General features: G+C 60.6%; 11 protein-coding genes across 11 annotated transcripts; 6 read left to right on the top strand and 5 right to left on the bottom strand.

The window, feature by feature from the left end:
• Positions 1-588: 588 nt before the first annotated feature.
• A1Q1_06874 (uncharacterized protein) lies at positions 589-2616 on the top strand (the record flags this gene model as incomplete). The annotated part of the gene is made up of 2 exons (XM_014327123.1): positions 589-2117; positions 2169-2616. 2 exons carry the CDS (start codon positions 589-591, stop codon positions 2614-2616), a joined length of 1977 nt encoding a protein of 658 aa, XP_014182598.1.
• A 346-nt stretch (positions 2617-2962) lies between these two features.
• A1Q1_06873 (uncharacterized protein) lies at positions 2963-3939 on the bottom strand (the record flags this gene model as incomplete). The annotated part of the gene is made up of 2 exons (XM_014327122.1): positions 2963-3614; positions 3689-3939. The coding sequence occupies 2 exons, from the start codon at positions 3937-3939 to the stop codon at positions 2963-2965; spliced, it is 903 nt and encodes a 300-aa protein (XP_014182597.1).
• Positions 3940-4342: 403 nt separating this feature from the next.
• On the top strand, positions 4343-5583 carry A1Q1_06872 (derlin-like protein; the record flags this gene model as incomplete). The annotated part of the gene is made up of 5 exons (XM_014327121.1): positions 4343-4429; positions 4475-4605; positions 4651-4854; positions 4905-4989; positions 5311-5583. 5 exons carry the CDS (start codon positions 4343-4345, stop codon positions 5581-5583), a joined length of 780 nt encoding a protein of 259 aa, XP_014182596.1.
• A 752-nt stretch (positions 5584-6335) lies between these two features.
• A1Q1_06871 (uncharacterized protein) lies at positions 6336-7941 on the top strand (the record flags this gene model as incomplete). The annotated part of the gene is made up of 2 exons (XM_014327120.1): positions 6336-6722; positions 6784-7941. The coding sequence occupies 2 exons, from the start codon at positions 6336-6338 to the stop codon at positions 7939-7941; spliced, it is 1545 nt and encodes a 514-aa protein (XP_014182595.1).
• Positions 7942-8215: 274 nt separating this feature from the next.
• On the top strand, positions 8216-9934 carry A1Q1_06870 (uncharacterized protein; the record flags this gene model as incomplete). Its single annotated transcript, XM_014327119.1, has 1 exon — positions 8216-9934. The coding sequence occupies one exon, from the start codon at positions 8216-8218 to the stop codon at positions 9932-9934; it is 1719 nt and encodes a 572-aa protein (XP_014182594.1).
• Positions 9935-11474: 1540 nt separating this feature from the next.
• A1Q1_06869 (uncharacterized protein) lies at positions 11475-12689 on the top strand (the record flags this gene model as incomplete). The annotated part of the gene is made up of 1 exon (XM_014327118.1): positions 11475-12689. The coding sequence occupies one exon, from the start codon at positions 11475-11477 to the stop codon at positions 12687-12689; it is 1215 nt and encodes a 404-aa protein (XP_014182593.1).
• Positions 12690-13314: 625 nt separating this feature from the next.
• A1Q1_06868 (sodium:inorganic phosphate symporter) lies at positions 13315-15214 on the bottom strand (the record flags this gene model as incomplete). The annotated part of the gene is made up of 2 exons (XM_014327117.1): positions 13315-15013; positions 15120-15214. The coding sequence occupies 2 exons, from the start codon at positions 15212-15214 to the stop codon at positions 13315-13317; spliced, it is 1794 nt and encodes a 597-aa protein (XP_014182592.1).
• A 102-nt stretch (positions 15215-15316) lies between these two features.
• Positions 15317-15604, bottom strand: A1Q1_06867 (uncharacterized protein; the record flags this gene model as incomplete). Its single annotated transcript, XM_014327116.1, has 1 exon — positions 15317-15604. The coding sequence occupies one exon, from the start codon at positions 15602-15604 to the stop codon at positions 15317-15319; it is 288 nt and encodes a 95-aa protein (XP_014182591.1).
• A 2283-nt stretch (positions 15605-17887) lies between these two features.
• On the top strand, positions 17888-20179 carry A1Q1_06866 (streptomycin-6-phosphate phosphatase; the record flags this gene model as incomplete). Its single annotated transcript, XM_014327115.1, has 2 exons — positions 17888-18014; positions 18285-20179. The coding sequence occupies 2 exons, from the start codon at positions 17888-17890 to the stop codon at positions 20177-20179; spliced, it is 2022 nt and encodes a 673-aa protein (XP_014182590.1).
• Positions 20180-20404: 225 nt separating this feature from the next.
• Positions 20405-21753, bottom strand: A1Q1_06865 (aerobic respiration-related protein; the record flags this gene model as incomplete). Its single annotated transcript, XM_014327114.1, has 2 exons — positions 20405-20698; positions 21160-21753. 2 exons carry the CDS (start codon positions 21751-21753, stop codon positions 20405-20407), a joined length of 888 nt encoding a protein of 295 aa, XP_014182589.1.
• A 388-nt stretch (positions 21754-22141) lies between these two features.
• Positions 22142-23831, bottom strand: A1Q1_06864 (uncharacterized protein; the record flags this gene model as incomplete). Its single annotated transcript, XM_014327113.1, has 3 exons — positions 22142-22280; positions 22340-22478; positions 22526-23831. The coding sequence occupies 3 exons, from the start codon at positions 23829-23831 to the stop codon at positions 22142-22144; spliced, it is 1584 nt and encodes a 527-aa protein (XP_014182588.1).
• Between the last annotated feature and the right edge of the window lie 1591 nt (positions 23832-25422).

Raw genomic sequence — 25422 nt, 5'->3', positions numbered from 1 at the left:
CTGTGCTAGCTGTGCTGTCCTGAGCATGCTGAAAGAGCACGAGAAGACGCCGCCTGGATCCTCGAATCTGTACGTAAACACGAGCCCGCGTGAAGTCATCGCCCGCAGTGCCGAACACTCATCTCAGGTCCGCTTCGCGCTCATCCTTTGCTCATCACCCTCCCCGGCACTTCCTTCATCCTGTTCGCCGCTCTCCTGTCGCTAACAACGCACTCCCATATCGCCTAATAATCTCCTGTCTCAACACTACTGCCAGCAGACGGGGTCCGCCCATCGCCCACTCGCCCGACTGACCTGCATGACCATGCCCACGCATACATAGTCGACGCCACCGCTCTCTTTATCTTTTGACGACCCCGACGATTCAACGACAAAAATCCCATCCAATACAACAAATACAAGTCTCCACCCTAGTCCATCCGGGATCCCGCCCTTCACCCTAGCACCTCGAAAGCTTAGACACCGTTCAACGCTCCCGGACTGTCCTCTTTCTTTAGTCACTCAACACATTCTGCACACACAGCTTTCACCTATCACACACCCCTTTACGTCAACACCTCTCCCTCCTTCTCACCCCACCTCTCAACGATGTCTGCCGCTGGTGGTGGCACAGACCGTTCAGAGGATCCAAGCCCTCACCCAAGCCCACATGGCAACTTCGCCGACAACGAAACCGACGCGGGCAGTCCGGCAACGACTTGCACCAGTGTTCCTTCGTCCTGTGCCCCCGACGATGACAGCTTCGGTAGTATGGTCTCCGAGCCCCACTCCTTCGATGAGGGCGAGCTCCCGGCCCTTCCTCTGCGCGGCAAGTACCACCGACACATCTCCCGCTCGGCCCTCATGCGCGACTCGGTGCACTCACTTCCCTCGATCCAGAATTTGCGAATGCAGTTTGGCGGTGTCAAGCTCGAGCACCGCATGGGCTCTGGTGTCGGCGTCCGCTCCTTCGGCGCTTTGGTGGAGGAGGAGGAGCAGCCCGAAGAGCGCCGCCGCCACAAGCCGTGGAAGGAGGTCCAGCTCTCGCGCGTTGCTCCAGAGGACGCTCGAGCGGAAGCGCTGCGTCTGACGGCCGACATGCGCGAGAAGTGGCGGCTGTCCGCAACCGAAAGTGCGCCCTCCACCCCGGCTCCCTTGCCCGAAGATCTGCGGAGCCTCTTCGTCGACACTGCCCGTGCGATTCGCCGTGTTCGAGCTCTCACTTTCGTTCTCGTACCGCCGGCCGCGCGGCGAGTTTCGGCATCGAGTGGGCGCAATGCAACGTTCTCGACTCCCTCACGGCCTGCCAGTGGCCCGACCGGCCGCTCGGTTTCGGGTTCGAAGGACCGCCTGGTGGCGAGCCTCGCGACGACTCAGCCAGACCCCAGCGCACCTGTGCGCCGTGCGGCCCTCGAGCTTCTCGGCCACTTGCGTGGGCTTGAGGAAACTTGGCGTGTACAGCAGGACCCAGTCCCGACCGTTGTCGTGATTCCAGACGGCGCTGATTCGCCATCGCCGATGGAGCGACAGCATTCTGGTGACACGAGTGCCTCCTCACCGTACGCTTATGCTAACCGGCGCTTGTCGTCGACCTCCTTCGTGGCTCCCAACAGTTCTACGTCGAGTCTCTCGATCGAGGACATCTTCTCTGACGACGAGGAGTTCAACATCAACGCGTTCGCTCGCGAGGCCGAGCAGTCCCACCACGAACCGTGGGAGGACAAGATCACGTCCGAGGCGCGCGAGTACAAGATGACTGAAGCGTCTGCTGCGGACGGAACCCGCGCTTCACTGCGGCGCTGGGCTGCGACGGTCGAGAAGGCGTTCAACGAAGCGCTCGACTCACCGCGCCTCGCGTGGCTCTCGGCGGAGCCTGGCACACCCCGCGCGCGGGCGTTCATTACGGCAAACCTGAGCCCGGAGCAGGCGGCGCTCCTCCCTGCCGACGGAGCCGGCTTCCTTCAGCGCCTCGCGGACGGATACCTGCTCTGCCAGGCTTTCAACTCGTCCGTCGCCTCTTCGTCACGGCCGTGGGGCTTCATTCCCGCCGACGACATCCACGAGACTCTCGCCGAGGCGCAAGACACAGGACGCGAGTGGACCTTCCGCCGTGTCGGCAATCTGACCTGCTGGGCTGCGTAAGTTTTGGATGTTCGGCAAGCAACTAACAACAGCGCACTGCAGCACAGGTACTTGATCCCGATCAATATGCCGACGAGTGAGGTCGCGCTCTCCCCGCCTGTACTTCCCGACTCGGCGCCCATCAAGCCCGCCCCGCCGAAGGCGTTCCCGAGGCAGAGGCAGGCGTCTGCGCACCGTGCGCACTCGATCGAGTTCGACCCGCTCGTTGTCGCCAAGGGCGCTGCTGGCTGGGAATCCGCCCTGAAGGCTGTCGTCGAGGCCTGGGTCGAGGCTGCTGCTGCGGAAGTGACGGGCGGCACGGCCGCCCCGAGCCTTGCGGCGTCGTCCGTTGCGCCGTCCGAGGCGCAGCCGACGCCGGACGTAACCGCGACAGCTCTGCCGGAGCAGACGCCCGACGTTTCCGCTGCGCCGCTACCCGAAGCCGAGGAGCCGAAGAACGAGGCGCCCGACGCCGACGCAGAGCCAGAGAACGCCGTCGAGCACTCGCTCCAGTGAATTCTAGACGCCCGAAGAACAGAAGAAAAGAAGTAATGCCACCCGAAACGACACCTAAGAAACGCCACCACAACCATACCTACATAGAAACTGAGACGACAGAAGACGAAACGACCCCCCTCTACTCCCCGGCACACACCGCCTAATCACACAGACAACAAATCACATCGTAGCTACACTCATGTTCAAATGCATTTTGTCCATTGTACGCGCCGTGAGGACGAGCCCAGTGAGCCCAGCGGAACACGAGTCAGATGTCCAGAACTGCATCAGCGCCGCCAGTACAAGTTGCATTAGTGAAAAGCCGTGGACCATAGAGTACACAAATCTACATCCGTCTATCGATCTACGGCAGGTCTGCATTCAACGTCGCCGCCATGGCAGTAGCGAGCCCCTGCGCCTGCTCGAGCAACCCCCTCATGCGCCCCGCCTCGATACCGAGTCCGCCCTCGGTCCTGATCCCGCATACGTTTCCGTTCGGTCTGAACCAGGCCAGAATCCTTTCGGGGCAAGCAGCCTCCTCGTTGGGTGACGGGTCGAGGAACGTGTTCTCGCTCCCCTGGACGAGATTCAGACTGAGCAACACCGGAAGTTCCTCCCGGCCCTCGATCCGGTGCGTGCCCTCGCCGAGGTCCCAGTCGTCCAAACCTTTCGCCCTCGCCTTACCCTTTCCTTTACCCCTCGCGCCGTCTTTGAGTGCGCCGAAGCCGCTCTTGTCCGCTGCCGAGGAGGCGTCGTCGTCCCCCGTCCACGCGATCACTTTCGTATCCGGCACCTCCAAGTCGGAGAAGGCCGCGCGTGCCGCGAGTGCGAGGGCTGTGATGATGTTGCCCTCTGCTGAGACTACGGTTAGGTGGAGAGAGGGCAGGAAGGCGCGTTCCTTCGTAATCGGGAGACGGGGGACGAAGGGGATGAAGTGCTCGGAGAGGTGGGCTGCGTACTCTGTCGACAGCGCCTGCAGAGCCGACGACTGGAGGGAGGGAAGGGCCTGCGGCGTCCTGAGGGTCAGCTGATCGCGATCCTTGGAGCTGGCAGTCGGCGATTCCACTCTGCGACTCGCCCTTATACTCACACATCCACGGCCACCTTGGCTGGTCCCGGCTCGCCGACCTCGAGCTTGACGCCAGCCACAACCTCGGTGTTGCCGATACGCACGCGCGCACTCCCGTTCGCGGCGGGTGCGACTTCGTACTCGATTCCAATGTCGCGCGGCTCGAGCAGACCTCGGCCGTCGGAGCGTGTTGGCGGCGTGCCCTTCAGGCCGTCGACGATATAGCTCAGCTCGGCTGGCGAGAGGGACGGCGTCGTGCTTGCTGTTGTCATAGCGTCCAGGTTCTAAATCGGGGGCAGAGGATGAGAAAGATGGAAGAGGAGCTTGACCCCGGCGATTAGTTGGTTGTCGAAAGTTGAGGGCCGATGAGGAGAATTGCAGGCCCACGAGAGAGCTGGATGATGCTTGTTGTTCACCTCGCAGCGAGCTCATGTCCGTGATCGACGTCAGAGTGCAACTTTTGGAATGTGCACCGTGGGAATCCAACTGCAGCATTAGCATGCCTTGTATTCGAAACTAATGTGAATATCGTAATGACGCCTAATTGGCCACTGACACGCGGCACGGTGGCGACCTTCCTCGGCATCTTACATTTCGAGCTGGCGTGGAGGTACCCGTTGACAACATCACTCCGTCAACTGAACTGCCTTCCCCGACTCCGTTGTCGCCAGCACCATGGCCGAGATTGAGCAGTGGTTCCAGGCGATCCCACCCGTTACGCGGGCATGGTTCGTCGCCTCTGCCGCGACCAGCGTCCTCGTTGTAAGCTGCACCACCCCGTATGCTAGCTAACATCAGTCCTGCCAGGTCATCGCGCCGCTGCAGCTGTACTTCTCCTGGAAGGCGGCCGTGATCAAGGCTCAACCATGGCGCATACTCACAACATTCTGCTACTTTGGGCCGATATCCTTCGACTTGGCCTTTCACATATTCTTCGTGTAAGCTACATTAATGGAGGTTGTAGCTGATACCCGCAGGATGAGGTACTCGCGCTTACTTGAGGAGCACTCGTTCATGAACCGCCGCGCCGACTATGTGTGGTTGCTCATGCTGACTGCGGGATTCCTCCTCGCCATCTCACCCCTCGTCACTATGCCCTTCCTCTCGACGCCGCTCAGCTTTGCGCTCGTATACATCTGGGCTAGGCGGAATCCGTCCATCAAGATGTCTCTCTTCGGCGTGGTGACGTGAGTCGTCATTTTCTCAGCCAGTCATCGTGAAGTTCAGCTGACATCAGTATTCCCGCTCCGTACCTCCCCTTCTGCCTTGCGGCCTTCTCCTGGCTCCTCCAGAACGGGTTCCAGGGAGCACTTGGCGATCTCGTGAGCTGCCCGAGCACCTACGCTAGCTAACGCCAGCTCGGCATCCTTGCTGGACACACTTACGTCTTCCTCCAGGACTACTGGCCGCGCGAGATGTGGTCAACAACGCCCGGCGGCGCAATTCGCACCCCCACCATCCTGTAAGCTCACTGTGCGGTCCTCATGAGCTTACAGCAGTAAACGTATCTTCGGGCAGCCGGAGCCGGAGTCGGAGCCTGCGCGCGACACCGCACTCGCTGCTGCGCCTGTCGGTCAGGCGAACTAACCTGTATCCATAGTAGAACCTAGACAATGCAATGCATGATTGTAACTCCTCTACAGCTCCTCGACGTCCTCCCACACGAACCGGTCGATACGGTGCCGCACCCTTCCCTCGGACTTGCCCGGTCCAGGCTCGACCCAACGTATCCGCTCCCACGGCCAGACGATGGCCTCAACCTTTCCCGTGATAAGCGCTACCGGAATCTGCCGTTAGTTTTGCGGCTACTCCAGCCAACTCACGGGTCCGTAGGTGTTCGAATCTATCGTGCGGTGTACGCTGTCGCCCTCGACCCAGCAATGGCCCTCCGGGATGAGGATGCTCGTAGCTTTTGACGGCGGTAGCGGCGTCACAATGTCACCCTCGAGCGCAACAATGCGTTTCGTCGTCAGAAGTTCCGGGTTCATCGGGGACCTGCTGTCAGCTCAGGCCGAAGCGCTGAAGCTCACCAGAGTGTCACAACATCGCCGCGGCGCAGCCTTCCTCGTGTGTCGTATCGTCCGTGGCTAAAGCCATAGCGGTTCAGGAGCACAACGTCACTTCCTGTCGGATTCTTGTACTGGTCTGGGTTGAATGTGGGCGCCATGCTGCCCCCGGAGATGCTTGCGAACGAGACACCGTAGTGCGTGATCACGCCGCCGACACTAAGCCATCCGATTCCTTTTCTGCTATGAGTTTCCGCGAAGCGTAGAGCAACTCACAATCCTGTCCGCACGACGGGCCATATCCGGCTTTTGAACGACATGGCTCTGGGCTGTGTACACTGTATGTGTACGGGGTCCAGATACGGTTGAGGCTCATCCGCCGGAGCAGACTGCGGCCTTCAATGTTCCTGTTCTCGGCGTCCGTCATGTGGAGGCACCTCACGTGACTGTCCCCACGTGCGGCTGAAACGGTGCGGGGGCACGCGTCGCCGATCGTGGATGACTAGCGTACGAGACCGGTTCGAAGTTGCCGACGTCACTGGTCTAAGTTGTTAGCTGCATTTTGCGACGCATAGTCTTTAACGCTTCCCCAACCCCCACATCCCCCGCTCCTCCCGCTCTTTTGCAACCGTCGCAACTCGCACGACCAGCACCCAGCCAGCATGGAGCAGGTCCCGGAGTACATCGACATCCCGATAGGTGCGACGCCGATCCCGACGCCGCGCGAGCTCAGCGGGCCCGCGCCCGTCAACGGCGATGTGCGCGTGAACGGCGTCAACGGCGTCAGCGAGGTGAACGGCCGCATACCCGTCCCCGGGTCGAGCTTCCCGCCCAGCCACTCGACGAGCACGCCCCAGAAGAAAGCATCCATCGGGAGCACCATCTCGAGCAATGTCTCCGACCTTGTGCTAAGCACCATTTTGCCGCCGAACCTTCCGACACTGCCTTCCCCGCCCCATGTCCACGGCAAGGCAAGGGAGTTGACGACTCAGAAGAACGGCCTCGGCTTGAACGTCATGACGGTTAATTTCAGGCGGTTCGTCACCAAGGTGAGCTCGAAAGGTACTTGTTGTAGCTGACATTCAGGTTGGACCTGTGTTCTGGATCCAGGACCGCGTAGAGGAGATTCTCTTCTGGCACAAGCCGATGTGGACGTGGGCTTTCATGGCAACTTGGGCGTTTATTTGCTTCAACCCGCGTGCTGTGCTGTTCTTCCCGACTGCGATTCTCCTGACGATCTACCTCAACTTCCAGGAGAAGAAGAACCCGATCCCATCGCTGCTGGGCGTCACTACCGCCCCCGCCGACCTTGGCACACACCGTGTGGGCAACTCGGCGTCAACGTCGTACTCGGCCTCGACTGCGCCGAATATGGAGGGCGCCGCTGTCGTACCTCCCAAGGAAGCTGAGAGCTCGGTTGACTACTTTATGAACGTTCAGGCCATTCAAAACCTTATGGGCCTTGTGGCTGACGGCTTCGACCTCCTTGCGCCCGTCTTCAGCTACCTTGCGGGCGAGACCGCCACGCCAACTAGCTTCCCGCTTGCACCGGCTCACATCGTGCTGGCGCTTCTCCCGCCTTCGATTGCGCTGCCGCTAGTCCCCGCGTGGATCTTCCCTTGGGCGCTGCTTCCCGTTGGCATCGTGCCTCCGCTGCTCTTCCACCCGAACCTCGTGACACTGTGGGGCAAGATCCCGCACGCGCGTGCGCTGCGTGTTGCCCGTCACCATCTAGAGGATGCGGTGCTGACCGACTGCCTGACCGATGACATCGGTTCGAAGCGTATTGCCCGCGTGCAGGTCGTGGAGAACGAGCGGCTCGACCCCTCCGTGGCCTCCAAGAACAACAGCAACACGACTAACGGGTGGTCCTCTCGCTTCCTACGGACAGGAGAGCGTCTTCCCTGGGTCAAGATTCGGGAGAGCTCGGCGTGGGCGCGCGATGACCTGTCTCCGCACGCCGAGGACGATGGCAAGATGGTCCTCGCGCTTGAGAAGGGGTGGAAGTTTGTGCCCGGAGAGGACTGGCGAGTCGATGTGTGTGCACTCTGGAGCGAGAGCGAGCCAGATGCCGATGGATGGATCTACACCGACGACTCGTGGTCGAACCCCGGCCCGCAGGTTGTCGATGACCCGACCGTCCTTCCGGTTGTGAGCAAACGCACAACACGACAGCGTCGCTGGTGGCGCCGAGTGTACTTCGACCCCGTCGAGGCCACCGCGGTTCCGGCTGCGCCGGGCTTCGACACGAAGCCCAAGGTCTACTAAGTTGTTCATTTCCTCTATACGCTTGTAGCATGTAATGCATACCCCTTGCCATCTTATGTCCTTGTATGCATGCATACTTGCTCCGCAACGCACACACAGCTGACAAGACGTTCGACGCCACCCGTCTCGCCACCAGGTCACGTGCCATGACGCACAACGCCCAGCTCAGGTCCGCGCCCAGGATCAGGTCCAGAAAAGTTGGACGCCGATCTCTCGCATCAGCCTTATCGCACTGTCGCCTTCCTTCGCCCGACAACGAAACAAAGGTTGCGCCATGCGCGGCGCAATTCCGACGACGCTGCTCCCGCAGCTCCCGCGGGCGCAGTACACGCTCTCGCCGCTGTGTCCCGGCGACCTCCTTGGGTATATGTCGGTCCTGAAGGACATGTACATGCCCCCGATCCATGGAGGTTTCACGGCCGGCGATGTCGAGCTCGATGAGGAGGACAAGGACGCCGATACGCAGCCTAACAACCGGAGACGAAGCCGCACGCTCTCTGGTGGCAGCGTCGACCTCGTCCCGCCGGGTCTCGGGCTGGAGATGGACGGCCTCAGTCTGCAAGACACGATCAAGGAACGTGCCGAGGACGAGTTCAGCGATTACAGCGACCACTCCGACTACGAGCAGGAGGGAGATGAGCCGTACAACGACCCGTTCGAGCGCGAGTGGGCCGAGAAGTGGCTGAACGGCGTCGTGCGCCGAGCGCAGACCTTCCTTGAGGAAGCCGAGGAGGACGCAGAGGTGGGCGAGTACGAGGCGATTCTCCGCGAGGCGACCGCCGTCCTCGCCATGATGGCGGGTACGTCTGCCGCCGGCAGTCTGACTCGACACCTCGTCTTCCCGCTTGCGCCTGAGCTCGGCCCAGCACTCCGCGCCATGCGTCCTGCCATCATGCCCGCCAACGCGGACCGAAGCCCCGAGACGGCCACCTTCCTTAACAAGCTGGCCACGAGTCCCTCATCCCCGACGGTGGGCATGTCCGCGCTTGCGCGGAGAAGGAGCTCGCACCACAGCCACGGCTCGAGCGTCGGAAGCGACGGCTGGAAGGGCGGCAAGCGGAAACCGGCCGCTCTGCCCGTACTTCTGCACGACGCGCCGATGAGCGACCACATCTCCGTCGGCGTGCAAACGTGGGGCAGTGCGATCCTGCTCGGACGCGAGATGTCCCTGCGTCCTGCCGACTTTGGCCTGTTTCCGCGTCCGGGGCAGACGTACCCTCATGGAGGCGGTACGCGCGTCCTCGAGCTTGGCGCGGGTACTGGACTGCTCTCGATTCTCTGCCGCAAGCTGCTCGACCTGCATGCTGCCACGAACGCGCTCAACACCTCGTCATCTGAGCCTCGGACACCGCAGACGGCCTCGACGCTCACGCCCACGACGGCCGATGCCGGCCTCGTCGTCGCTACCGACTTCCACCCGGACGTCCTCGCCAACCTCCGTGTATGTGTGGACCTGAACGCCCCGCCCCGCTTGCCGGGTCAGGAGGCTGGACCCGGCATCGAGATCGCCAAGTTGGACTGGACGACGTTCCCGGGCTACATGGCGTCTGGCGGCAAGGAGGGAGAAGAGGAGCTTGCACCCTGGCTCGACACGCCGTTCGATCTCGTGCTGGCTTCTGACTGCGTGTACGACCCGACGCACGCGCAGATGCTTCGCGACGTTGCTGGCTGGGTCCTCCGTCTGCCCGAGGGCGAGGACCAGGGCGGCACGATGCACATTCTCTCGCCCATCCGGCCGACCTTTACGCCTGAGCTAGAGAGTATTGACGTCGCCTTCCCGACGATTGAGAGCTATACGCCGCTCGCTGAGAGGAGGGCTGCCGCGGAGCAGGGCGAGGTCACGGACAAGGAGATGAGGGGAGAGGGACTGGGGCTCAAGCAGGGTCTCAAACTTGGTGTCCGCGGCGGCAAGAGGAGTGTCCGTGGACGCAAGGGAGAGGGACGAACGGACGAGGTCGCCGGATACTGGTGGTGGGAGGTCGGATGGGGCTAGTCGAGAAGTCACAATGCATTGGTTTGGTCTCATGGCACTCAAAGTGACCTGGCAGCTGTCTAACGATACTGTTAAGTCTGCGTCTCTGTGCACTAGCCCTAACATGGTTATCAGCAGGAGCAGGTGTTGAGACCGCCTCCCTGTTCGATGCACCAGCCACTGGACAGCGGCGGGGTGAGCCACAGCCTCACGAAGCTGCCGACACGCAGAGCTCTGCCAATAGTGCCAGATACAGGGATTGAGCTTGCAAGAGCGGGATTGCAGGTACTCGTGCAAACGATTCTGCCCTAACCATCTCACTGGCAGCGATCATGTCCCCGACGTCTTAACATTCAAAGTAAACGCCTTATTCGCCGTCGCTTAGTAGGAAACCTCGACTGCTTAAGAGCGAAGAAAGCCGCATAAATGCGGCCCACCATGGCAGGCTGACATTGCTCAGTGTTGTGGAGTGAGAGTTGGGCGGCAGCTTGTCCCCACCGTGGAGCGCCGTGATCCAGAATGGAGCCGCACAGCCGATAAGCTGCAACCAGGTGCTTTACCTGCTGGAGCTGGCTGGAGCTATGGGGCTTGGAGCGGTTGTATTCAGGAGGCATTAGGATTCAGAGTGGAGCGCTAATCCGGCAGTTCTACAGTGCGCTTGGCTTCCCAGAGCACTGCTCGCAACGAGACCGTTTCCGAAGTCGGTCCGCAAGCTCTCGTGCGACAACGGGGGCCGGTTAGGCTAGATCGTCACTGTTGACGGCTGGATTTGGCTGGGCCCAGCTCCTCGGTGAGGGCGGTTCGATGTGGGTGACACCCGGTGACGGTCTGGCCCAGGAGTTCTGACCTGAGTTCGCTTGGGTATACTTGGGCGAAGGGTTCTGCAAGGCTCCACATCTGCAGATGCCGCCAGACCCACCGCTTACAGACCGGGCCGCCCTGACTGAAAACAAGGGGTTCCATGAAATAGGAGTACGGACAATTACAGGCCAGGCGACTGCAAAGTAAGAGCCCGCTTACCCGTACCGCGCAAGACTGCTGCTGGGTGGTCACCGTGTTTGTGGTGCCGTGCCTGGACCTGGCCGCGCCTTCATTCTCGAATTCTGGCTATGTCATTGCTCGTCATCCTGGCAGATCTTCTGCAGAGGTGGTTACCAGTCGCCGCATCCGTTCGAGTAACCCAGTCACTCTGTCCAGCCGCCATCAAACGGGCCCCCACCCGCACAGGGGCGCGTCCCCACGTCTGCCGGATCATTGTCTGTATACAGGAACAGTGCAGGTAGCCCCACCAAGATGATGCTGGTTGGGTTCGTGGGATTCGAGATCCCACCACCCGCTCTGCCCGCGACGTCGCGCGATCACGTATATACTTCTCCATGTATCCTCTTAACTCCCCATCTCGACCCTCGTCAACAACTTTTCTGCTCTGCATCGACTTGATCAGTCACGATCATCAGATCGCCCTCCGATACGATACGACTTATCCAGCTAGCTGGACGATACCCGCTTGCTTTATATCCGTCCTGTTCCCCGTCTGACTCACTGCTCGCTCGACCCTAGCATGCTCAGCACGCCGTCAGCTCCCGCACCGCCTGAGCTCTCGCTACGCTATGCGTACGACCCGCCCTCGAAGAACGTCGGCTTTACCCCATCAGCGAGGAAGGCGCTGCAGCGCTCCTTCTCATCGACCTCCACCTCGCCCGTGCTCTCAGCACACCCGCAACCGGCGCCGACCGTGCTCCCTGAAGCAGTTCAGCGTTCTCCGATCCGAGACGGAGCTCTCGATGCATCACATCCCTGGCTCAACGCCAGCGACCGACAGAACTGGATCCTCCGCCTCGCGATGGCGATAACGGCGAACGACCCCATCGCAGCTACGAAAGCATGGCGCGGCCTCGCCGGCAGTCTCTATCCCGCCGAACGCACTGGTGCCCTCTTCACCCGCCGTGACCGAGATGGCGGCGCCTTACTGCTGCAGACGCACCAGAGGCGACCTCGCGCAGCTTTAGCCGATGCCATTGAGGGCCTCACGAAGAGCTCGGCGTGGCTCGCTCTCTGCGCTACCGGCAGCAAGTTCAGCAGACTAGCTGTCCTCCCCAACTCTGCAGACGCTGCGCTCGTCATCGCCGTCGAAGTCTCCGACACCACGAAGCAGAAGGGCTGGGCAATTCCGCTGAACGAGTTCCTGGCCACCGCTACCGATACCGAGCTTGATGGCCTGTGGGCGTGGGATCTGAAGCCCCGCGCTCTCGATGCTGGAGCCGTCCACACAATGTGGACGACTGTGCGTGCGATCGGCACACCTGGCGATGAGGCCAAGGCGGCCGCACATGGCGCTCATGTGCTGGCCCGCTCGACACCAGTCAGTACGGGACACCGTGGGTGCAGACTGGCCCCCGCCGTTCCCGACTGTGCTGCTTCGATTCCCGCCCCCGTTCCCGCTCGTCTCCGCTGCTCCCGCAAGAGCACCCCTACCCCGACTTCGGGGTCTGAGAGAAGGAAGAGAGACTTCACGCCTCCGCCCATCGGGAAGGAGGAGGAGAGGAGCGCGGCAAAGGCGTACCGTGCCGAGAAGAAGAGGACGAAGGTCACAGAGTGGCTTGACGCCCTCAGTATCGACGACAGTGAGACAGACCCGGAGGTAGAGGAGCACCAGTGTGGGCTGGAGAGGGAGTGTTTGCTTGTCTTCGTTGGTGCAGGCGAGTTCGAGGAGGTCATGGAGCACCGTGTTGGGAGTGCGAGGCCGCATAGCGCCGGCTCAGCCAAGTCGACGTAGGCTTGGAGGTCATCGTTTTATCACAGACGTACTCGAATAATGACCTCTAACACTGACCGCGGCTTGATTGTTGTAGCCTTAAGACACTGTATCATAGATGTATCGTAGAAGTTGCCGCAGGCTTGACCACTTACCGGCTCTTGAACGGCGTTCTCGCCGTCCTCGGACTAGTGTGATGCCAGGAAGCGTGCCTTGCGCTAGATATCACCGTTGTCGGAAGTACGTCAATGGACGCTTGGTGGGAAAGTGGCACTCGTGCTTCCTGCCACGGATGGTGCGATCGTCGTCAGGTCCCTCAAGTGGTCAAGTTTTGCACCCCAGCTTCTCTCGACCACCGTTGGCCCCGGTATTAGTATTCAGCTCCGAGACAGTAGCAAGTGCAGCAAAAAGTTCGCGGCAATGAGCGTATCACATGAAGACCTATTAAAAGAGGAGAGAGAAAAATGAAAGAAATGAAAAAGCAAGACCCCGTGCCCAAATCCCGAGATACGTTTTTACAGTTATGTGATGAGATCAGATGGTGAGAGGATGAAGTCGTGGCGAGAGCGTGAGAGCACGAGCATGGAGTCTATGTCTAGATACACTTTTTGAATGGCACTGCGTAGTGCCAGGATGGGAGAGGCGTTTACCAGTGGGGAGCGTTGATGAAGAGACCGCAGAGACAGCCGGCGGCGACACCGGCGACGGGGACGGTGAGGACCCAGCCGAGGAAGATGTGGCCGAACGCGCGCCAGTTGACAGCCTTAGGGCCACCGGAGACAAGACCGACACCGGCGGTGGCACCAGTGATGCACATCGTGGTCGAGACGGGGATACCGTACTGCGAGGCGAGGAGGACAGTGATGGCAACGCCGAACTCCATCGAGAAACCACGCGAGGGCGACATGAGGGTGAGGCGGTTACCAAGAGCGAGGAGGATGTTGTAGCCGTAGGTGGCGAGACCGATGACGAGCATGGCAGCACCGAAGACGAGGACCCAGGTGGGGGTGGGCGTGTCCTTGGGGGTGACAACACCCTTAGACCAGACGTAGTAGATGGCAGAGAAGGGGCCAACAGCGTTGGCGACATCATTGGCACCGTGGGCGAAAGAGTTGGTGCAAGCAGTGATGACCTGGAGGTACGAGTACATGTGCTCGGTCTCGTTGTCGTACTGGTTGGCGTTCTCGTGCATCTCGCGGATACGCGCGGCCTCCTTGTCGGTCTTGCCCTTCTGAGCCTCGTGGACATCGAAGTTCCAGCCCTTCAGGAGCTTGCCGGGGATCTTGTAGCGGATGAGGATCCAGAGGTTCTGGGGAAGGAACCACGAGCCCTCGATCTTGTGCTGGTCCTCCTGCTCGAGCTCGGCGAGGCGGGCAGGCTGGGCGGGAGCGGGCTGGTTGTGGAGCTGGGGCTCACCAGCCTCGACGTCCTTCTCGGAACCCCAAGCCTTGCCCTCAATCTCGGCCTCGTTCTCGATCGAGTTGTTGCCAGACTCGGCACCAGCGACAGGAGGGGAAACAACAGCGACAGTCTCGGAGGTGGTGCCGGCAGGGCGCTCGTCGTCACGGCCGTAAACACGGTAGTCCTGGACGTGCTGGTGGTTGGGGTCCTCGTGGGCGGGGGGAGCAGGGCGCTTCCAGAGAAGGGGGCCGAGGGGGAAGTGCCACCAGCGGAGGGTGTAGTCGCGGCGAACAACCTTGCAGTAGACGTAGGGGATCCAGAAGATGATAGCAAGGATGGAAACGACGAGGGCGGTGAGGACGATCGCAAGGGCGATGGTGACCTCAGGCAGCTTGTCGAGCTTGAGGGAGGGTGAGCCCTTGTAGACGATAGACATGGTGAGGACAGCAATGACAGTGAAGAAGTAGAAGGGGGAGAGCATAAGGCCCTTCTTGAGCGAGTTCTTGCGGTCAAGAACAGCAAACTTGGTGATCAGGTAGACCACGGCAGCGAAACCGGCAGAGATGGCCGGGGCAATACCGAAGCCGGCGAAGATGGTGGCGAGACCCTTGCCGTTGTTCCAGCCCCACTGGACAGCGCCAGCACCCTTGAGGGCAACACCGACGCCGGCGAGGGCAGAGACAATGGAGTAGGTGGTGGAAACAGGCCACGAGTTGTAGGTGGCGATCATGAGCCAAGTGGCAGAGGCAACAAGGGCGCAAGTGAAGCCGAGCATCTGGACACCCGGGTTGTTGTCGAAAGTGGAGAGAGAAATGATACCGTTCTTGATGGTGCCGGAAACCTTGGCTCCGACGAGTACAGCTCCTAAGAATTCACAGATGGCGGCCAAGCAGGTCGCCTGCCTCATCGTGAGGGAGCGCGACGAGACCGAAGTCGCGAAGGAGCTGCATTGTTAGCAAGTGTTCCCAAAGAGCCGCGGTTGAGATCTCATGTGGTGAAGACTTCTCGCCACTGAATCACACGACCTCACACGACCCGATTTCTACTCACTTGGCGACATCGTTGGCACCGATGTTGAACGCATCGAGCGCGGCGAAGATGACACCAATGGCGAAGATGTAGTCGTACTCGTGAAGGTAAGGCATCTTCGCTCGATCTTCTGTCGGTTGGAGGAGAAAGAGTGAGCTTCGAGTGGATGGGGATCAGTAGACTGGCAGGCCGCTTCTCCTTTTATCGGTTCGAGAGCTCTAGCGCTGCCTGGGGTCCTTTGACACTTCTCCCGGGACACAGGTCGAGGTCATGAGCCCACTCTCGGAAGAGTGACTTGGGCACTGCGCCCGTTCCGGCGTCTTGAGCAACAAGCCGGGCATCAGTCGGGGCTTCTCGTCTGTCGTCGCCATCTGACCTGGCGTGCCCTGTGTCGCCTGCACGGCCTGTCCCAGGAACACCTGATCCAACTCGCTAGTGCGGAGAACGTTTCTGTACGGCCAAGTCCAGAAAGTCTTGGCATGAAGGTCAGTAGGAGATCTCTTCATGTCGCTGTCCCGACACGTCATTTGACTGGCTTAGATTCACCGCCCATGTAGCTGTCGTTCGGACCTTGCGCCAGATGATGCTGATAGCGGCTCGATAGGGAAGCTGCAGGGGGACTGGGACGCGATGTCTTGGCATCTTTCAGGTCCCAGAAACGTTCGTGGAATTTCAGTTAAGCGTCTTTTTCGGCGTAGGACATGTGCCCTTGCACCTCTGCGCGTGTCGCGATCGTCAGCAATCTTTCTCGAGCGAGAACAAGATGAACAAGAGCAGATAACATGTCACAAGACCACTTGGCAAGGAACTCATAGCGACGATCACTCCCATAAACTGGTGCATGTTGTTTTTAGAAACCACGTCTGTTCTGTAATGGACTAACGAGGGTGCTGCGGGGATAGCGGGGTCACCGATTTCGAAGCGAGGGGCATCCAAGTGGATCCGCACATACCGAAGTCAACAGTGGCTCTCATTCGTTCAACGGACATTAGAGTTTCATCGCGGTCCTTTGGATATACGGAGGAGAGGTGCCCCGATCAGCAGAAAAGACGTGATTGGGCACCTCTTGCTGACACAGGCCTTATAGAGGAAAGGGAAGCGGTATCTCGGCACGGATGAGAAGGAACGTGGGTGAGTATACTGCAGGGAGCTCAAGTGCCACAAGTCTAAAAACGGACGGTGCCTGAGACCGCGGTCTTGGCATCGCAATCGACAAACGTGCGTCCGCGCCATCCTGTCATCTTCCTTCCTCCCACTCTTCATCCCGCCCATGTCCATTTGCCTTCCCACTTCGACTTTGCTCGCATCCATGCCTGCCGCTCCAGCCACTCCATGCGCTCTGCGAGGCACAGCAGTCACATGCTTGATGTCCGTCGTACCTCGATATTCAGTATCGGCGACTTGATCTCTAGCGTGGACACCTTCTTGTCCAGCCCCGCCTGGCCAGCTGAAGGGATCTCGCCCACAAACGTGCTTTGCCGTCACTGAAATCTCGGATGTCTGCCGAACGGAAGCTTCTTGCGATCCTGACCAATGGCTATCACACCATCTCAATACTGATGCTCCGGCCTCCTGCCCAGCTTGCCCAGCTTGCCCAGCACACCCGAAAACCGAGCGCAGCCATGCCATGCGACCCGTACATGCCAAGGGCGACCCGTACACACCACCGACCCCCTTGACATCACTGACAAGAATGCCGAGCCAGAAGGCGCAGATCCCGCGGATGTTGGAACTCTGAGTCTCTCCGAGGGCGCAGCTCGCAGTGCTTGGGCCGGTGAAACTCAGTCGGCAGCCTCCGACATGTCTATGGCACAGCGTGGCCGAACCGTTACGATCTTCAGGACCCTTTCAGAGTCCAGTGAACATTGCGCCAAGAGAGCCGTGCCTTGGGCGTGAGTTTCTCGTCCAGCAACGTGCTCGCCTGCTCTCTTGCCGGACCGCCGGAGCCTGCGGGCCGTAACAACTGCCGCACCAGCCAGGCGGCCGGGTCAGGCGAGCACCCCGCAAGCAACTCCTTGCCCGGAAAAATCGCTTCTTCGCCGACATTCAGAGGCGTACCTAAACCTGACCTCGGAATTGTTTAGTCGCCGCACGTTGTGTGACTGGCTGCCCTCGTGCCCGTGGGCATTGACCTAGCCGTATAGCGCACGACAGTAGCCGCGCCGATCCGTGATATCGCCGTTTGCGTTGCAGCCGCCATCGGGTGGCTCGGACGACCTGACACTGCTCTCGAGACCACGTTCTTGATTTTAGATGTCCGGTACGGCTAAGCTCTGGCATTTCACGCTAGTGTCACATCCCTTCAAGGCCAAGGAACGCATCACCGCCTCCACACCTGCCTCTCAGCTGATGCGGCCGCCGCCTCCTGCTGAGATGAAGCCAACTCACGTTCCCAGCTGAACCGCCGGAGCGCAAGGTCCGGTGGGACTGAGGTCTGTCATGAACTTTACTCAATCAGAGCAGGCTAAGGGTATCTGATATGACACGATCGGCCCAAAGTACGACGTCAAGCGAGCTAGCGGGCGAGTTTTCGACTGAACGCTGAGCTGTGGTCCGCTCGTGCTGGTGGGCTCCTCTTCGCGGTTCGCCGCCCCTGCCGTGCTGATTAAGTTTGGGGCCTGAGGACCCCGCTGCAAACACTTACGCAAACGTGCTGCGAAGTCTGGCGACCGACCTGACCGACATGGGAAGCATCAACACTTACCCAATGACTCGCCCGAAGTATATAACCAGAGTTTAGCTCAACATGTGATGTTCCCCACATCAAGGCTTCCAATTTCCTGGACACCATGTCCGCTCTCCTCCTCGCTGGTCTCCTCATCGGAGGTGTCAACGCGCAGACGTTCCGCCGCACTGCGGCGTGCCCGACTCTCGGATGTGTGTTCCCTCCCGACCAGGCTGACTTCATCTCTGGACGTGAGTGACTTTCTTCACGCTCCCCCAGTCTCTACACCCCCTCTAAGCCCCCAGTTCGCTCCGGACTCGGTGGTCACCGCATGGAGCTCTCGCGCGCAGGCATCGACAACTCCAACTCCATCTCTGCAGCGCAGCACCGGCCGTAGTGCTGAGATCCGTGTCAGATCTCGGTCTCCGTACTTCTCATCGGGCCGTCCACCGAGCTCCGCGTCCTGGCCTACGCCAAGCCCACCCACTCTGCCCTTAGTCCACCACCTGACTAACATCCAGAAACGTTCGACATCCGTATCGAGGTCCAGGCTCCGGTCAATGGCTCCGAGGCGTACAACGGCGGCAGCCAGGACTCGAACTTTGAGCTCAAGATCGGCGGCAAGGGCGCCGAGCTCATCCCTGTGACGCAGTTCTTCAACCTGCCCGAGCCTGAGCTCAAGAACTACACGTTCCACTACTACGAGGACCTGTTCGCCGAGGAAGAGGGCCGCCCGACCCTCGTCAATGTCTTCTCCAAGACTTACCGCAATGTCCAGCTGCACAACCCGGGGCAGTATGAGCTCAGCCTCTCCTACCACAATGGCGAGGAGACCAAGGCGACTTGGGGCGTGAACGAGCGCAAGCCCGTCCAGGGCTGCAAGCCGAAGAACCTTCTCGTTTTCATCGGTGACGGCATGGCCACCTCGATGATCAGTGCCGCGCGCCTGCTCGCCCACAAGACGATCAACGGCAAGTACCAGACGACGCTCAAGCTCGACGAGGCGACCGCCTACGGCTCGCAGATGACGCACTCGCTCGACAGCTTCATCACCGACTCGGCCAACTCGGCCTCGTCCCTCTTCACCGGCAAGAAGATGACGGTTAACGGCCTGAACGCGTACACGGATAGCACTGGCGATGGCACCGGTCTTGAGAACGCCAAGGTCGAGACGGTTTGGGAGATGTTCCGTCGCCTCACCGGTGGCCAAGTCGGTATCGTCTCCAAGGCTTACATTGCCGACGCCACCCCCGCGGCGGTGTGCACGCACACGTCCCAGCGCGGTCTGTACGACACGATCATTGAGCAGTACCTCGTCGGTCTCATCCCCAACACCTCGGACTACCGTGCGTGGTACCCGTGGCAGGGTGTCGATGTGCTGTTCGGCGGTGGCGGCGAGAACTTCCTCCCGGGCAAGAAGAACGGCAATGTGTCGCAGTTCGAGCGCTGGGAGAAGGCCGGGTACCAGCTGGGCTACACGAAGACGGACCTGGAGGGGCTGAACAACGACGACCGCGCGCTCGCCATCTTCACGCAGGGCAATATCTCGACCTGGCTGGACCAGCACGTGTTCACCGACACGCTCAAGCTCGCCAAGCTTGCCAACGGCACCGAGGGCGCGTATGACCAGCCGGGGCTCAAGGACATGACACTCAAGGCGATCGACATCCTGAGCACGCGCGCCAAGAAGCGCAACACGGGCTGGGCGCTAATGTCCGAGGCGGCGCTGATCGACAAGCAGATGCACGTGCAGGACGTGGACCGGGCGCTGGGCGACCTGCTCGAGCTGGACGACACGGTGCGCGCGACGCTGGAGCACCTCGAGTCCATCGGCGAGCTCGAGGACACGCTCGTGGTCGTGACCGCGGACCACGGGCACGGCTTTGACGTCTTTGGCAGCACGGACACAAAGTACCTCCAGTCCAAGAAGACGGCACGCGAGAAGCGCAACGCTGTCGGCACGTACCTCAACTCCGGCCTGTCCAATTACGTCGTCCCGCACGACGTCAGCGCGACAAACCACACAATCTTCACTGGCCCCCAAGGGCCGGGATTCCCCGTGACGTGGGACCCGCGGTACACCATTGCGCACGGCTGGGCCGCGTTCCCGGACAAGCGCGAGGACTTCCAGGTCAAGAAGGCGCACGAGCGTCTCCCCGCCGTCAAGGACAAGGAGAAGGGCGACGGGTACTTCTTCAACCCCCTCGATGCGCCCGATGGGTTCGAGATGACCGGCAACATGAACGTGGGCGAGGCGCAGGGCGTGCATTCGCTTGTTGATGTGCCCGTGTACGCCTGGGGTCCCGGACACGAGATCTTCCGCGGCGTCATGAGCAATGTCGACATTGCGTTCCGTATCGCCCAGGCCATGGACCTGGGTCGCGACAGGAACGAGACCAAGCCGTACCAGCCCTAAGCTGAGAGGCGAGCGCAGCGAGCCGAGCAGTGTGCTTCGGTTGCGCGGTAGAAACAAAAGGCAACAGCAGTAGTTTCCGGGTACTAATAATCAGTAGAACATTGATCAGTAGAAGTCGATGACTGGAGTGATGATGCATGCAATGTTAATGACAGTTTAGACAGCTGTGTTGATCTATTCTTCTACTCTTCCTCTTTACCTCCTCCCCTACTCCCCATCTCTCGCTCAAGCCTTCTTCTCCTGACCCACAGGGTTCGCAGGCAAGTTCTCATACTGGTCCCACCCCATAGACTTTTCGACGACCTCGAGCGGCGCGTCGGGCACGAGGTGTCCCATGTCGTTGCGCTTCGCCCTGAAAAAGGTGTAGGAGAGGATCACGTCGTCGACCTGGTCCAGCGTCGGGTCGTCGATGATGTCCCGGTCAATGAAGAAGAAGACGGGCAGGTCGACTTCCTCGCCCGCGCGGATCTTTTGCTCCTCGAAGCAGAAGCACTCCACTTTGGCGAAGTAGGGCGCGATCTGGGGGTCAGCGGGAGTTCATGTGAGGGAGGGACGTTGGGGAGAGGGGGATTGAGGAGGGGAGTGAGGAGGGGAGTGAGGAGGGGGATGGGGAAGGGGGAAGGAGCAATGTAGAAGGGCTAGGGAAGGGGAGCCGACGACTCCGCAAGTCACCGCCACCCCTTGCGGAGTGGGCCACTTGCGCCACCTTGGCTCGGCCGGTTCGGCCACCGGTCGGAAGACTCAGTTTACCAAAGCCAGAATGGCTGTGTGTCCTCGAAAGCTCCGGAGGAGCCTGTCCAGCTCTCTGTGTCGGCTCTGGACATGGCGCGGACACTCGCCGCGGAGATGAACACTGCCCGCTCCGTCTTCTCTTCAGACCCTCCGACCTTCCAGTCCTGCCTTTCCTGCCTTTCCTTCCTTTCCTTCCCGGCCTCCTCGCCTTATGTCCCGCAGTACCTCAACAAGAAAACTAAGCTCACCTTCTCCGGCGTCATGTTATACGTCGCAATGCCGATAAGATCCTGATCAGAGTGATTCGTGGCCGTGTAAAACGCCAACGCCGTCTGTCCGGGCACAACCGTCACACTCTTCTGGACAGGCGTAAAGCTCCACGGCAGGGTATCGCTGCTCGTGGCCTGGAACCGGACCGTGATGGGTCTTCCCTTGCTCTCGTCCGTCGCGTACAGCTTGTGCGCCTCGAACCGACTGGGGTCCGTCATGGGTGTGCCGGCGTAGCCTGTCGCGGCGCAGAAGGCGCGATAGGCCGGCACGGCGGCATAGGTGGTGGCGGTTGCGAGGGCTAGCGCCCCAACGACGTACAGCATGATGGAGCGGTTGTGCTTCATCCGCTGCGCGTAGTGCTGGTTCAGACGGTCGTGGTAGCTCTGCCCCGCCTGGCCTGGCCGAGGCGCTGAGTGCCCGGCCGGTCCGGCCGTCGCTGTTGGTTTCGGCGTCGGCGTCGGAGGCGGGGGAGGGGGAGCAGCAGAGTACGCACGCCGGCATAGCGGAGACGAGAGTGGCCGTGTTGTTAACCGAGCCTGCACGGCGTGATGGCGGAGGACGGAGCGCATCATGGTGGGTGGTCAGAGGGGTGTCGGGTTGAGAGTGGCTCGGCCTCACTGACTTTTATCAGGACGAGTGGCCGGGATCTTGCGGGTTGGTCGTACAGGGGTGGGCTGAATAAGCCGCGCGCGACTCCGAATCGTCGTTGCGTCTCCGAAATCACCTCGACTGACGCGACTGTGCGCCCCTCCTCGAGATCACTGGATCAAAGCTACTCGGGTGCATGCTCGGGAGGCGTACGACCATGTGCTGATGACCGGATTGCTGACTGATCATTACTTTGCTCTCGTCCGTGCATTGCACCCCAGTTTCCGCCTGTACGTGTGCGCCAAAGTTCTTTCATATTAAGTAAAGAATGGTATTACGGCACAACCATACATATCACCAAGACCAAACAAATCAGAGTCCAAGGTTGAGGGTGGTATCAGTTCGACCGGCGCCGAAGCTCATGCCCGAAATGAGCTGACAGCCAGCGGTCTGGTCACGGTCCAAGTGCCACCACTGAGCGCGCTGAGCACGCCGAGCAGCGACCCAGAGACTGCAACCCTTCGCGTCTCTATACATGCACGATGCGATGCAATGGCTTAAGCTGCTTACTGAGCCTGCGGCGCAGCACCCTCAGCCGGCTCGAGGCAGCTGAGGGGGACGACACCGCGGTTGCCGGCCTCGTCCTCGCACAGGCACCATCCGTCATCGTACGTCTGGTGCAGGAAGAGGTTTTGTCCCTGGGTGATAGCTGCGTGGGTCAGCGGAAGTCTTCATTCGTCGAATGATCCAACTCACCCAGTTCATCCTCGAGACTGCGAACGAATCCAACCTTGACGTTGACCTGCATGTTGTCGTGGAGACCAGCGGGAGCCGGAACACCAACCATCGACTGGCGCTGGTTACCGCCAGCGGCAGCAGCACCAGCGGCGCCAGCAGCGGCGGCACCGCCAAGAGCAGCGGCACCAACGCCAGCAGCGCCGACACCGTTGTCCATGAGAGGCTGCTGGTGGGGGACCTCACCCATAGGGGTGCCGTCGGCGTTGTAGCCGGCGTAAGCGGCGCCAGCACCAGCACCAGCCATGCCGCCGGCACCGGCACCGGCCATTCCACCGGCGACAGCGTTGTCGGTGTAGGGGAACTGGGGGTAGGGCGATCCAGAAGCGTCAAACTGGCCGTAGTTGGCGTAGTTGGGGTCAGCACCACCGTTGTAGTAGGCGCCAGTGGTGTCGGCACCAGTGTCGGGCGGGAACGAGGGCTGCTCCTGCATGGGGAACGACTTCTCGTAGGGCATGTCGTCGACAGCGGGGGCAGTCTGCCAGGGCTCGAACATGGATTGGGCGTTCAGAGTGCGGCGCTGGCGAGAGCGGCGGCGGAGGAAGCTCGTGGCGATAAGGGCGATGAGAGCGACACCAGCGACACAGCCGATAACGATACCGGCAATGGCACCGCCGGAGAGACCGCTCGAGCCACCGCCGTTGTTGGACTGAAGGCCGGCGGCGCCGGTAGCCGAGGTGTTGGGCCTAGGGCTGGCGGACTGAAGACGGACATCGACGAGCGTGGTGGAGGTGAGAGGGCCGCCGTCAACGGAGGAGGGAACAGAGTTAGTAGAAGAGGAAGAGTCAGCAGCCGAGGAAGAGGAGGACGAAGAAGGCGCGGCGGACGACTCAGTCGAAGACGGCGCAGCCGAAGACGAGGGCTCGGCGGAAGACGAAGGCTCAGCGCTGGACGAAGGCTCGGCGGACGAAGTGGAGGAGGGAGGCGCGGCGGACGAAGTCGAAGACGAGGTGGGCTCGGGCTCGTTGGACGAAGGCGGCTGGGTCGACGAGCTGCTGGGGGCGGCCGAAGACGAAGTCGTGCTCGAAGACGTCGGCTGCGCGGAGGTGGTCGGCTCAGCCGAAGAAGTGGTGGGGTCGTTGGAGCTGGTGGGCTGAACAGACGAGGAGCTGGGCTCTACAGTGGACTGAGAGGTCGTAGAGACATCTACGGCATCAGACCCAGATCCCTGTTGAGAAGTCAAGCTGGGAGCAGAACTGCCTTCGGTGCCAGCACCATCGGCGGTCAGTCCCGTACCCATACCTGAAGATGAAGGGGGGGCGGCCATGGCTGGATGAGAGCGCCAATCAGGAAGAATGTCATCCAATAAACCCATATCGAGAGCCGTGATGAATGATTGTGTTTGTGCGTCGTAGTCGTGTTTGAAAGGAGCGTGATGGTCGACAATAGGGGAGGGATGTCGTCGCGCAGAACAAAGAGTTTCAGAAACGGCGATGGAATGGACAATGAGAGGAAAAGCGAATGTCAGCACGCTGTACTACCCGAGCCCACGCAAGAGGCAAAAGTGTGATGAGAAGGCGGCGGCGCGATCGGGCCAGGATGAAGGAAGACTGCGATACACCATCGGATAGCGCGTCCAAGCGATCTGAGGACGAACACGTCTTCCCCCGGATTGGGGCCTGACCACATCTGTCCGCATTCCGGATGCCCGTCCGAACCCATCCCAACACGCGTAATCGGCACGCGGTACTACGCGTCTAGGCCCTACACTAGTGTCGAGTGACGTTCAGGACTCATGCTCTCAAAGAGGCCCACAAGTGCCGATCCAGTAGAGTCGGTAGCGGCGAGATGGACGCGCAGCAGTGCGCAGTTGAAGGTTGGGCTTTGAGGGCGAGGGAAGGCATACTCACCGAAAAGATCAAAGGGGGACGAGCGTTTCGGAGTAGGCGGAAGGTTAAGGCGGGCTAGGCGGTACGGCGGGATCTAGTCAGTGAGACTAGATGTGTGACAAGAACAAGCGTCGTTGTGTGAGAGTGAGGTGGGTGAAAGAGAGAGTGTTGTGGTCGATGTAGGACGGGAAGAATGGAGGCTTGGCCGTAAGGCGTAGGGTCGGGGGGTCGGTGTGACTAAGGACTAAGGGGGGGAGAAAAGAGTCTGAAAAGACTATGTCGAAAAGGAAACGATGGTGAGGGGGGAAAGAGGTCAAAGAGCCAAAAGAGCGTCGCTGCTGGAGCTGAGCACAGATAGCCGTGGTGGTTGAAAGAGAGAGAGGGTGAGGGGCGATGAAGAGAAAGGAAGAAGGGGGGAAGACCACTGCGACAAAGGCGCAGGCGGGGGGTGCAGCGTGTGCACGGTCAGCGTACCTCGCCCAGTGTCCCAGCAGTGCTGCATTGCTGCCATCGACGCGAGCCTCAGTCAGACTCCGGGTGCAAGCCCCGGAGCCAAGAGGCGAGAGGCTTTCTGAGACCTTTGCTGTGCGCTGCTGGCTGGGCGCGGTGCCGACGGGGAAGGGATGGGGGCGCTGCTACGCGTGGTCGGGCGCTCACCCTGGCTCACCCTGGCCTCACCCTGGCGCCTCAAGTCCAGAGCCGGGGCGCAATGTCTCCGCCCGCCCTTGGGTCTCTTGCTGACAGATGCATCCATCGCTCCGCGCGGCCTCGCATCCTTCCCCCTTTTGTCTCCGTCATCCCCCTCCCTCTTCTCCCTTCTTCTCTTCCTGCTGCTGGCGGTGCCTTTCTGTGCCTCGCCCGGGTTGCCTCACGCGCCGTTACTGGCTGCTGCGCACTCAACGCGCTCTGTCAGCATTTCTGCAGGCTCGACGGGCGTTACTATATTCCGCTACAGACTTTTCCCTAATACTGCAACGCCGAGTAATTCCAGGCACGGTCAGGCACAGCCTGACGTGTACATGAGGTGGA

The sequence above is a fragment of the Trichosporon asahii genome (genome assembly GCF_000293215.1).
Source record: "Trichosporon asahii var. asahii CBS 2479 unplaced genomic scaffold scaffold00009, whole genome shotgun sequence".
NCBI classification, from domain to species: domain Eukaryota; kingdom Fungi; phylum Basidiomycota; class Tremellomycetes; order Trichosporonales; family Trichosporonaceae; genus Trichosporon; species Trichosporon asahii.
Note: the sequence above shows the minus strand (reverse complement) of the source record. Positions and strands in the feature narration are given on the sequence as shown.